This window comes from Ovis aries, chromosome 1, assembly GCF_016772045.2.
Source record: "Ovis aries strain OAR_USU_Benz2616 breed Rambouillet chromosome 1, ARS-UI_Ramb_v3.0, whole genome shotgun sequence".
Classification (NCBI taxonomy): domain Eukaryota; kingdom Metazoa; phylum Chordata; class Mammalia; order Artiodactyla; family Bovidae; genus Ovis; species Ovis aries.
The window spans coordinates 79,370,196-79,383,546 of record NC_056054.1 but is presented as its reverse complement, the minus strand read 5'-3'; the positions used below and the strand labels follow the sequence as shown (position 1 = coordinate 79,383,546).

At 34.7% G+C, this 13,351-nt stretch overlaps 1 protein-coding gene across 1 annotated transcript in view; it reads left to right on the top strand.

The window, feature by feature from the left end:
* The first annotated feature begins 4,342 nt into the window (after positions 1 to 4,342).
* The window catches only part of OLFM3 (olfactomedin 3), a 223,012-nt gene continuing 214,003 nt past the window's right edge, over positions 4,343 to 13,351 (top strand). Inside the window, exon 1 of the mRNA XM_004002242.5 lies at positions 4,343 to 4,816. Coding sequence (XP_004002291.1) covers positions 4,748 to 4,816 — 69 coding nt within the window. The 5' untranslated portion in view covers positions 4,343 to 4,747. The remainder of the gene's footprint in view (positions 4,817 to 13,351) is intronic.

The following is a 13,351-nucleotide window of genomic DNA, read 5'->3' as shown; positions in this document are numbered from 1 at the left end:
TAGAAGATAGCGAGATGTTGAAGGCCTTTAATCTGAGAAATAGCATGGCCAAGTTAGTCTTTAAATCAACCATATGGGGATAATAAATTGCAGATTGAAGTAGAAGACAGACAATGCCTCTGACAGAGTTGAATCCTTGCAATAGGGATCATTTGGCAGACACAAGAAGATGCTCATCTGTATAACGACCAGGAAGCAGACCCTTACCTAACACCAAATCTGGATTTCCAACCTACAGAACAAATACCAGAATGCCCAGTCTTCAATTCATGGCTTCCCAGAAGAAAGACTCAAAATCCAGATTTCATCAGAGAACTATGGCCATGTGGCTAAATTCTGCCTAGTGAGATGAGAGAAGAAATGATGTGCCTTAAAAGAGAAAGACTTGACCCTATCTTTTCCTCTGCCACACAGATAGAAGATAAACTAAGGTCACAGAGTGACTGGAGGAGACTTGATTCTTAATGTGCAGAGCTGCTTGGAGAGAGAGGAAGTAACCCTCTTAACCACTACTGTATGGATTAAAAAAAAAAAAAAGTAAAAGAGAAAAGAATACTTATGGTAAAGTGAGGGAAATAAATCACTGTAATAATTCAGATCATATAAAATAAGACCTTGACCTAAGTATACATGGAGAAGTAGGAAGGACTTCAGAGATATTATGGAGAACATTTAACAGCATTTTTGATGGATTGAATGCAGGGATAAAGATGAGGGAGGAATCAAGTGTGACTTCCATTCTTCTTGCTCTGAAATGGAAAGAAAAATGTGCTGAAAATTAATATGATTGAGGGAAAATATAAGTTTGACTCACTGAGTTTGAAGTTCCTGTAAGTAAAGTTAGAGACATCCAGCAAATCTTGGCTATATAAGTATGCATGGAGGAATTAGGACTGGAAATTCACTAATTCACTAACCCATTAATGATTAACTGGCTACCAGGCCCCAAGAACTACTCTAGGTGATAGATTTAGAGCAGAACACTTCCTTGTGGAAGAAGGGACAATAAAAGGGACAGACAGTAAATATTAATATAGTAAATAATAAATAGAGAATAATTAAGGTACTATTTTGATAGACTAGTTAGGAAGGGTAGGGGATCTAGATGGGAAAGACTTAAAAGCAAGAAAAGGAAAGGTACCTCAAGAGAATAAAAGAGAAGAGAGCAAAACATAAAAATGTGACAATATTCTGCTAGGTAAAGGACCTTAGGAAATGAATCAAAGACCGTTTTCATTTATATAAAGAAAGGTGAAATATTTCTCAAGAGTTTATATAACTACAAGATTACTGTAGGATAACCCTTTTTAAAAGTGTTTTTCTAAAATAACTATGTCATCAGTATTAAATGACAGATAAAAATCAAAGTAGGGAACAGCATTTCTTAGCATAATGAAACATCTCTGGAATGCTGAAACAGTATAAATGTATATGAAAGAAGCATATCATACAAGTTTCTTATCAAAATACTAACACATAAAATAGCTAACAATATAATCCATATTATTAAGAACTTACATATGTAACACAGACATACATTTTTTAAAAGTTTTATTCTTTATTCTGCATGTGTACATGAACAATATAAACTTATTTTTACGTGTGACTTCGTAGACGAAAGTGAAAGTGTTAGTTGTTCAGCCATGTCTAACTCTTTGTGATCTTATAGACTGTAGCCCATCAGGCTCCTCTGTCCATGGAATTCCCCACGCAAGAATACTGGAGTGGGTAGACATTCCCTTCTCCAGGAGATCTTCCTGAACCAGGGATCAAAACCAGGTCTTCTGCATTGCAGGTGGATTCTCTACTATGTGAGCCACTAGGGAAGCCCTGTAGATAATACTGGCTAAAAATTTTTAAAGCACTTTATAAATTTCAAAGCAATTTTATACCCATTGTAAATATAGAAGATCAACTTCAATTAGATACATAAATATCAAATATTTTCTCATGTAGGACACAATATATAAGGAGTTTCATGGACTTTCTAAAAAGGAGGAATGCTGTATGAATTGCTATGTACATATGATGTGGCCTACAATATTGTCATACTGACTTATGGAACTATAAGAAAGCTTTACTACCCAACAAATGACTAACAAAAACAATAGAGTTATGTTTTAGAAAAATGTACAGGTTTATTTATTTTTAAAGACAGAGGTAGTAGTAGACTATTGCTTATGTTTAGCAGCTTTTGCTTTTCAGTGGCATGTTCAATAATTTTTGGTTTATTAATGAGCTTGAGTGTTCTCTACACAAGGATAAGCTTCTCTTATAGAAAGTATGTTTTATATATGCTAAAATCATCTCTTTTCATCTGTAATACAATTATCATCCATTGTTTACTTCAAATATTAAAATATTACCATCTTGTATCACGTTTGCATGGAATTTGTCTTCTTAACTGCTTCTTACAAATGAAATTTCAGTACCATGGAATAAAGGGAAATAGAGTTGAAAGGAAAAAATGTGCTTATGTAGGAGTTCTTGTACAGTCATTAATATTGTGAAACATATATGAGATCAGAATAATTTTTATTCCCAGAAGAAAACACTGATATCATTAAAAGAATAGCAGTCGATCTTGAGGTGATAAAAATTGACATGATGGTTTTCATATTTTGTGTGCCTGTTAAATACAGCTTCCTGTACTCAAAATAACCATGCTGCACTGACTACTGAGAGGTGGAGATTGAAAAAATCTGCAGAAGATATTTTGAGAAGAGAGTAAAGCATGTGTAACAACAATCAAACAATCATGTTGTATTAACTACAGGTAATAAAAATGCACTATTATAACCACCAAGCTACTGTACCTCTAAAAGGTCATTTTTAAATTGTGCAGTGATTTGAGAGGTTTGAAAATGGGTGCAGAATAAAATTTCCAATAATTTTTATTATATGGATCACTGAAAAATACTCTATACTGATTTACCTTTGATAGATGGATAAAGAAACAAATGTAAAAAGAGAAAAACAACCTTAAACATGCTCTAGAAAATTATTCCAAAGAGTGTCAGTCATAATTCTGAATTTTTATCTATTACCTCCATAGAAAAGTTCAATTTTCTGTTTAGGCTAGGAAATAATGGAAATTTCAATCTGTGGTTGATTGTCAGGGTTATTATTAAACTAAAAACCCTAAAATAATTCCACTTCCTTTCTGTTATTCTGCAGTCTCTTTTTTAAATACATCTCTTCAAAATAAATTTTAAAATTTATTTCTTATTACTTTCCATAGGAAAAAAAAAAGCCTTAAGGTATCATACACACATGCACACATATTCACAATATCAGGATAAAAACAGGTATAATATGATGCAAATCCTTAGGGATTATAACTTTGAAAAGTATTTGAATCCTAATAAAGATTTCCCTAATTAAAGAAGTCTTCAGTAAAAGTTTTTAGAGATTTTATACACAGTATGTGTCTGATGTCTCAAACAATTTATCTACTCTTTAATGTAGAATAAATGCTCATATTTCCAGTTCATATACTGTAATTCTTAAGAAATACAACTTCTAGAAAAATCAACAGAAAACATAACTTAAGTCGTATTAAAGGCAAAGTTGTATGAGAGAGTGGTTGTCAACTCTTCCCCATCTTTTTATCCTATGGAAAACATTTACTTTTTCCAGCTACAAAAACAAAGCTTTTTGAGTACAGTTAAATGTCTCAGGGTATATGAGAGATTTAGTTTGTCATTTATTCTCTCTCTGCTCCTATGAGGCAGCTAGTCTGCCTGTTTTCTTGAGCTCTAGAAAACAAGTATTTGGAAGCTTAGAAATAATGCTTTTCCCATCCCACTGTCCATCCATCACTGAATTCTACCTCAGGCATAAACACAATCAGATTGACAAGGATATTTTTCTGGGAATGACTGCGTATGAGGGGCTGAAATTTCAGGTGTATAGGGTCACCAGTAGAATATCTCATTTACAAGTTTAAAAAAAAGCCTCTTCATTTATTTATGATAGCATTTTCAGACGATCAAAAGCCCTAAATAGATTAAAAACACACGAATTCCTAACCAAATATATTATATATGCATATATAATAGCTACAGACTGTGTGCTTTGAGAAGAAAATACACATTAATAGTCTGCATTGCAAACTTTCTTTAAAGGACTAAATATGGTATCAGGTCCTCTGTAAATGACAGGAGACAATTTCAGGCACTACTTGTTTCATAATCCTTTATCTAGCTGACTACTCTGCAGATGAAGATGCCAGCAAATGCTGAACTGGAATAGGAGAGTCAATTCTTGTTTGGTTAACAAATTCCTCGCAAAATATCTCCCCAAGCCCCCAGGAGCTGTAGTGATGTCATATCCGTTGTCCAGGTCTCCACACCTCTCTCAGCAGTTGCTCCCTTTATCTTTTTCTTGGGTCAAAACTTTTGAGGTGGGCTGGCTAGATAGCCGCGGGAGAGAGGGTAAATTGGGGCGTGAGGCTTGAAGGCGCTTCAGCACCTCGGTCAGCGCCACTGCAGCTCAACCCACCCCTAGAACTCCCGGACTCCCAGCTCTGAGAATGCCTGCGGAATGATCGCCCCCCAGGGCGGCTGCCGCTGCTGCCGCTACTGCTGTCGCTGCTGTTGCTACTGCTACCGCTCCTGCCACTGCCTCTTTCTCCACTCTGCTCTGACTGGCAGGCAGAAAGTGCAACTGACGAAGGAAAGGTCTCTGCAGTGAGAGTGGAGTGGCTACATAAAAGAGTAAAGAGGGGGCAAAAACGCAGATCAGAATGCAGGCGACGTCCAACCTACTCAATCTCCTGCTGCTGTCTTTGCTTGCTGGATTAGATCCTTCCAAGGTACGGGCAATATTTTAACTCTTGTTTGAAATAAATGTGCAATATGTAACAGACCGGCCAAAAATGCATTTAATTATGCAAAAAAAAAATAGGAAAAGAAACATTAAAGACAGCTTTTCTAGCAATCCTGTGATGCCTGGCGTATCCCACTGCTCGGAAGATAACAAGGTGAACTACCCAAAGAATAGCTCCTCAAGGTAGAGTCCTGGAGAGGTGGGGGAGGGACCAGGAGCGAATGTAACGTGTATCGGCAGCGGGCAATGCGGCTCTCCGGAGAATTTAGCTTATTTGATATCCAAGGGCTTAACGTTCTCTTCTGAAGTCGGACGGGTAATGCAAAAGAGTTAGCAGTTAAAATGATGCAGTTTGTAATCATGTTTAGGAGATGTGAACCGTTTCTTTGTTGAAAGGAGAGAAGCGTTTTCCAGCTGATTCTGGTCAATAATACTCCCGTAGCAGACGTGCTGCAGTTTGTGTCCAAAACATTTGGGATGCTGCTGGTAGCACGCAGGGCAGAGCAGCAGAGCTCTACTCTCTGCCATGGCTGAGAGGCACTGGGCAAAGGGGCTTGTGTTTGTTTCTTTCTTTTCATTAAGGAAATTACAGAGCACTGAGGAAGTTCTGATTACCAGTGTTAAGAAACAGGAAGTAAGAAACCTTTGAAACTAAGGAGTGGAATAGGAAGGATGTGCCCTCTCGGAGCTGTTAACTCTGCAAATTATCCAGTACTGGAAATTAAAGTGAACGCTAACCTCTTTTGATAAAAAGTCAGAAAACATGGAGAAATATTTTCAGTAGTATATAAGAAAAGTGTTGAGGATAAAGTGAGATAATTTGAGAGCATCAGCATTCTAATAAAATTGTAATTATCTGGAATAAGATACAAGGCATCTAGTAAAAGGAGTAAGGAAATACAGTTTCCAAAACTATTTTATTTAACTGGTTAAGAATAATTTGACATAATACAAAAAATGATGTGATGTTACAAAGTTATATTTTTGAATATAGTAAAGTTATTTTAAAATAACCATATAGTGCAGAGAAATTGTTTCTTTTCACAATTGAATAGAACTAAGCATAGCCTAATATTGTGGTTGACTGAATATTTCTAGGCCTAAATCAGTACATAGTGAAAATTTAGAATCGTGTCATACATACTTATAATTATTTCTGGACACTTTTCATATTTAAAGACCTGATTAGAATAAAATAATTTTCTTTTAAAGTTATGGTTATGCTGATATTGACACTGTGAAATTTTCATGCAGTATATTGTCTTAATGATCTTAACGGAATATTTCATACACCAAGATATAGCTTTAAAGCATTTCACATCCAGGTACGAAGTGCTGATTTTGCGTTCATTTTTTTTTTTTCATTTTTTTCTCCGGATTTATGGTATACTTTGCCACTCTCAATGCATTATGTTCATTACAGCTCTGAATATATTCTATTATATAGTTCATTTGGAATATTCTTGGTAATACATTTTTAAAAAGCAAAGCTAATCACTGAGTTATTACATAAAAATATCACTGGACTTAAAGTAAACTTTTTTAATTCTTTAAAATGATTTTATAATGCAGAGTTTTACTAACAACTGCATGTTCATTTGACTTTTATATCTTTAATGCATAAATATCTTCATTTCCCTTTCCCATTCTTCCCCAAATTAAAAATATATAAAGAAGAGCTTCTGATAAATACTGAGATAAATCCTCCAAGTAAATGATCCATTTTTAATCAACATGATCTTCTAGTATTGATGTTTATTTCCATGTTTTCAACAACAGAAAACTTTCCTTCAGACTTAATTCTGGCTGTTTGATACAACAGAGCTGAGAAATCTAGGAAAGAAAAGTCATACATTAACTTTTCAAACTGTACTTTTCAGCTTCTAGATATTGCAATACAGTGTGCAAAGAACACCAGATGGGTATTTGTTCTATACCATATATGACAATATAGAGAATATTAAAATGCTCATAGCAAGTGATTTTAATGTTGTCAAGTCTTTGGACAGTAGAGACATTTTGCTTTAAAAAAGTGAACATGTTATGTTTTATCAAACTTTTAAGAATCACCAAACTATATCATCTCTCCTCTCCAAAATCACAGATGTTACCACTGAATTCTCAGAATGATTATCAATTAGGCTATGAAATAGAAATTATATCAAATGTTATTTTTTTTACTAACTATATATTTTGGATAATAAAATAAGCATCCATAATGCAAATTGTTTGGTAAAATCAAAATTAAATTCTAATAATACAATAGCACATAAGACCAGTTTATGGACAAATAAGTAATAATTAAGTGATGAAACTTAAACATACAAAAATTCTAAATAGCTAACTTTTTAATATATTAACCTGTAAGGGCTGATATATTTCAAAATCATATTTTTAAATAAATCCATTTAAGTATTCTTCTCTATTATTACATTTTACATTTATACTAATATAAATCATGCATGGATACACACAAACTGGCAAAATAGGAGAGCTATTAAAACAGAATAGACATTTTTTAGGTAGAAGATTATTACATATTTCAAATATTGGAGAACTAAATTTTGGAGCATGCTTATTATATATTAATTTATCTGGAATAAAAGGCCTTTTAACAATAGTACCAATTCTACTTCATAGAAGACTATATTATATTTATGTTTATAATATTCTTCCTGAGATTGAAACTTATAGATCATATATGACTTTATAAAGTACTTAGATATCGCCATCTTATGGTAAGATAAATTACTTGAAAGTCAATTTTATATTTAAATTAAGAAAAAAACACATTTATTATCATAGGATGAACTTACTTTTAGCATGCATTTACTTCCTTTTCTCTCATTTAATATACCAGGAAATCGATAAGATTAGTATTTTCTTTCAGCAAAGGAAGGCAATTCAATACTAATCAATTATTTGTATTTTACATAGAGAGATTATCGATTTTCCTCTCCAAAAAAATCATGAGAATTATGTTTTCTTAATTAAAATCTTATTAACAACTTTCCAATTCCATTTAGAAAAACTCATGGGTGTATCACTTTGCTTATTTTATAAGCTATCAAATAATTTCGCTTGTAATGGAGTATCTGAACTACAGGCAATGTGCCAAATCATCATTCATTCAATAAATAAAGAAAAACCTAAAGCTTGTAAGAATTCAATTATTGCAGAGAAAGGACTATTTCTGTATAGGAAATTCCTGAGGGTGGCTGCTAGATGGCATCTCTGTGCTTTTAAACTGAAGGCACAGAGTTTAGTAATGACCTTGATAGTAGGAGAGTGGACCTCTTTTTCTTTTACAAGAAAATCTTTAGCAGACCATTATTTGAACATTATAACAAAACAGTAATTCCTTGAAACAGAACCATGAATTTCTCTGCTCTGCAATGCTGAATTATAAAGAAAGGAGATGTAAACATGACTGTGCAGATTTCAAACAGGTTCAGACACTTGGGGAACAGTTGAAAAGAGGTGACATAGGAATAGCCACACATTGCAGTGACTGTTAATACTTTAAAGCAGTCATACTTGTGTGATAAATATATTGCAAAATGCCCTAGTATGCTTAGATTGAGAAAGCATTCACTATATCCTTACCTAGAAATATTTTAAAGAACTTATTACCATGGTACTTGCTGACACCACAGACATAAAATGAAACAATGATTCAGCAATAATCTTCAACACCAAACTGTTTTTTCTCTCTAAAACAACTCGGCCCATTAGAACTCTTGCTTAAAATAAGACAGTTGTGTTAAGCCATATAAACATGATAAGAAGTAAGAGAATTTGAATAATTATACTGTTATATCTTCATAACAGAAGATGTTATGTGCCTTTGTATTTTGGTATTGCTAAAGAAAATTATCAAAGACCTAAATTGGCTAGGGGTGGCTTTAGTACATAAATCTAGTTTAAGTTCATGTTTTTGTAGCTTTTAAATGAAAATAATAACAGCAAAAACAGCAAGAGAAATAGAGATCAGTATCAATTTGCTTTAAAAGTCACCTTTTAAAGATGACTTAAAAATATATCTTCTGTAACTCCTTTTTGCCAGACACATCCTCTATACAACAGGATCAACTCATACTAGAACAGAAAATACTAATTGATAGAATCTGGCAGGGACCTGTAATTACACACCAATAAACCCTGATATGGTAAAAAAGTGAAAAGTTCAATGCAGTCCATCTATGTTTTGAAAAAGTAAATGACTTCCATACTCCCATTCTATAACATCATTCTTAACACAAACATTTATTTTGAAATGTAAATATTCTTTCTTATGCTTTCAGTAACTTGACAAGGTTAAAATGGTACTGCTTTCCTATATTTTTCTTTGAAAATTCTTATTCTTTGTAATTCTCTAACAGTTCTCTTTAGAAAATGAGTATTGTGATGCCCCATTCTCTGGGGGATGGAAAGCAGCACCAGAGTGAGAAGCAAAAGGGTCAGGATTCCAGACAAGACCCTCATTTTTCATCCCAACTTTGCCGCTAATATGTATATATGTGTGTGTTTATTACATATGTGCTCATGCTCAGTCGCTAAGTTGTGTTCTACCCTTTGTGACCCCATGGACTGTAACTCATCAGGCTCCTCTGCTTATGTAATTTTCCAGGCAATAATACTGAAGTGGGTTGCCATTTCCTATTTCAATTACATATATATAGTATAATAAATATACACACATATATAACTTTGTGAAGCTTTGATCTCAGTGCTCTCACCTGTAAAAATGAGAAGCTGACATGTTCTTTTAATTTATATAGGAGTATATTTGACTTCCCTGGTGGCGCAGATGGTAAAGTGTCTGTCTACAAGATTGACCTGGGTTCAGTCCCTGGGTTGGGAAGATTCCCTGGAGAAGGAAAAGGCAATCCACTCCAGTACTATTGCCTGGAAAATCCCATGGACAGAGGAACCTGGAGGCTACAGTCCATGGGGTTGCAAAGAGTCGAACACGACTGAGCAACTTCACTTTACTTTTATAGTTGATTTACAGTGTTGTGTATGTGTTCTGTATATAAGCTCATTTGTATCATTTCTTTTAGATTTCACATGTAGCTGATATCATGATATTTGTCTTTTTCAAATTTCACTCAGTATATCACAGTCCCTAGGTCCATCTATATTGTATCAAATGGCAATATTTCAGTCTTTTTAATGGCTGAGTAACATTCCATTGTATATACGTATCACATTTTTATACATTCCTCTTTGATGGACATTTTAGGTTACTTCCATGTCTTGTTTTTTATAAATAATGCTGCAATGAACTTTGGAGTGCATGTTTCTTTTCAAATTATAGCTTTCTCTGGATATATGCCCAGGAGTAGGATAGCTGAATCATATGCTGCCTCTGTTTTTTTTTTTTTTTTTTTAAGGAACCACCGTACTACATACTGGCTATACCAATTTACATTGCCACCAACAGAATAGGAGGGTTCCCTTTTCTCCATACCCTTTCCAGCATTTGCTGTTTGTAGACATTCTGACCTCTGTGAAGTGATACTCCATTGTATTTCTAATTTGCATTTCTCTAATATTAAGAATGTTGAGCACCTTTACATGTGCTTCTTGGCCATCTCTGTATGTCTTCTTTGGAAAAAAAATATGTCTATTTAGATCTTCTGCCTATTTTTGGATTGGGTTGTTTGTTTTTATGATATTGACCTGCATGAGCTGTTTGTATATTTTGGAGCTTAAGCCCTTGTTGGTCACTTCATTTGCCAATATTTTCTCCTATTCTGTAGCTTGTCTTTTGTTTCACTTATGGTTTCCTTTGCTGTGGAAAAGTTCTTAAGTTTAATAAGACTCTATTTTTTATTTCCATTACCTAAGGGGTGAATCCAAAAAGTTATCTGCTGTGATTTATGAAAAAGTGCATTCTTCCTATGTTTTCCTCTAAGAGTTTTATAGTATCTGGTCTTACATTTAGGTCTTTAATCCATTTTGAGTTTAACATTTGTGTATAGTGTCAGAGAATGTTCTAATTTTGTTTATTTACACAGAGCTCTCTAGTTTTTCCCAGTGCTACTTATTGAAGAGACTGTCTTGTCTCCATTGTATATCCTGTCTCCTTTGTTATAGATTAATTGATCATAGGTATATGAGTTCATGTTTGGGCTTTCCATCCTGTTACATTGATTTATAAGTCTGTCTTTGTGCCAGTATCATATTATTATTATTATTATTATTATTTACTGTCACTTTACAGTATAGTCTGAAATCAGGGAGCCTGATTCCTCCTGTTCCATTTGTCTTTCTCAAGGTTCCTTTGGCTATTTGAGGTTTTTTTGTGTTTTCTGGGGTCCAAAATCACTGCAGATGGTGATTGCAGCCATGAAATTAAAAGACGTTTACTCCTTGGAAGGAAAGATATCACCAGCATAGACAGCATATTAAAAAGCAGAGACATCACTTTGTCAAAAAAGTCTGACTAGTCAAGGCTATGGTTTTTCCAGTGGTCAAGTATGGATGTGAGAGTTGGACTATAAAGAAAGCTGAGCGCCAAAGAATTGATGCTTTTGAACTGTGGTGTTGCAGAAGACTCTTGAGAGTCTCTTGGACTGTAAGGAGATCCAACCAGTCCATCCTAAAGGAGATCAGTCCTGGGTGTTCATTGGTAGGACTGATTTTGAAGCTGAAACTCTAATACTTTGGCTACCTGATGTGAAGAGCTGACTCATGTGAAAAGACCCTGATGCTGGGAAAGATTGAGAAGAGGAGAGGGGGACGACAGAGGATGAGATGATTGGATGGCATCACCGACTCAATGGACGTGGGTTTGAGTGGACTCTGGGAGTTGGTGATGGACAGGAGGCCTGGTGTGCTGCAATTCATGGGGTCACAAAGAGTAGGACACGATTGAGTGACCTAACTGAACTGTGTCTTCATACAAAGATAACACTATACACAGAGAATGCTATTAGAGCTCATAAATGAATTCAGTAAAGCTGCAGGATACAAAATTGATAAAAAGATACCTCTTTCATTTCTATATACTAACAAGGAAACAATCCTATTCACTGTCATATCAAAAAGAATAAACTACCAAGGAATAAACCTACCTAAGGAAATGGCAACCCACTCCAGTATTCTTGCCTGGAGAATCCCATGGACAAAGGAGCCTGGTGGGCTCCAGTCCATGGGGGTCACAAAGAGTCGGACACGACTGAGCAACTAACACACACAAGGAGGCAAAAGACCTGTACTATGAAAACTATAAGACCCTGATGAAAGAAATTGAAGATGACATAAGCAGATGAAAAGATATATCATGTTCTTGGATTTAAAGAATCAATATTATAAAAAAAATGACTACACTGCCCAAAACAATCTGCATATTCAATGCAATATCCTATCAAATTATCAATGGCATTTTTTGCATTCAGTTCAGTTCAGTTCAGTTGCTCAGTCATGTCTGACTCTTTGCAACCCCATGAATTACAGCACGCCAGGCCTCCCTGTCCTCATTACTAGACAAAAAATCTATGTCTTCTTGAAACTACTTTGTTATATTCTAGAATGGCTCCATGCTATGGTCTGTATGTCTGTGCCCCCTCCCCTTCCCACAAGTCATATGTTGAAACCTAATCCCAAGGTGATGATATAAAAATATGGGGCATTTGGGAGGTGATGAGATCATTAACATGGAGTACTCATGAATGAGATTAGAGTTATTATACAAGAGGCCACAGGGAGATAGTTCACTCTTTCAACCATGTGAGAATGTAAGAAGTCTGGAACCTGGAAGAAGGAACTCAACTGATCAGCTGTAACATTGATCTTGAACTTCCAGCCTTCAGAATTGTGAGAAGTAAGTATCTGTTTACAAGATGCCCAGTCTGGGTTATTTTGTTATAGTAGTCCAAATAGACTAAGTTATTCTATTTAATAATGTTTAAATTCATTAAAAATTAGCAGAATTTTGTAGAGTCTAGCTTGTAAAATCACAGATTTTGAGAGACCTGAGGGCTGCACTCTCCTGACCTAATCACCTCCCAAAGGCCCCGTTTCCTTATATCATCACCTTGGGCATTAGGATATCATTTCATGAATTTAGGGAGAGAGAAACATTCAGACCATAGCAGTAATGGAGAAATGACCACTTCTATAAACATAATTCTCTTTTCTCTTGGATTTTTTCACTTCCTCTGTTTATACTGGTTCCCTTGCTTTTCTCAATAGAGACTTTACTATAAACTCCTTATAAAGACGTGACCCTTAATTAGACACAATAACATTTCTCCTGATTTGCACATACAAATAAGAGTCCACCTAAGTAATTCAAGAATTGATTATTTCATATGAAGGGTAAAAATAGATGAGAGCAATTATATAATACCTAGATAAACCCTATCCATGACCAACCAATATTTAAGAAATATAGTATTTAAAAACACCTGCAAACCATACTGCGGTGAGATTTAAAACACATGTTACTTAGACTGCAAGCCATTCTGGAGAAAGGTGGGGTTCCAAGATACAGAAATAAAGTAAGATCAGT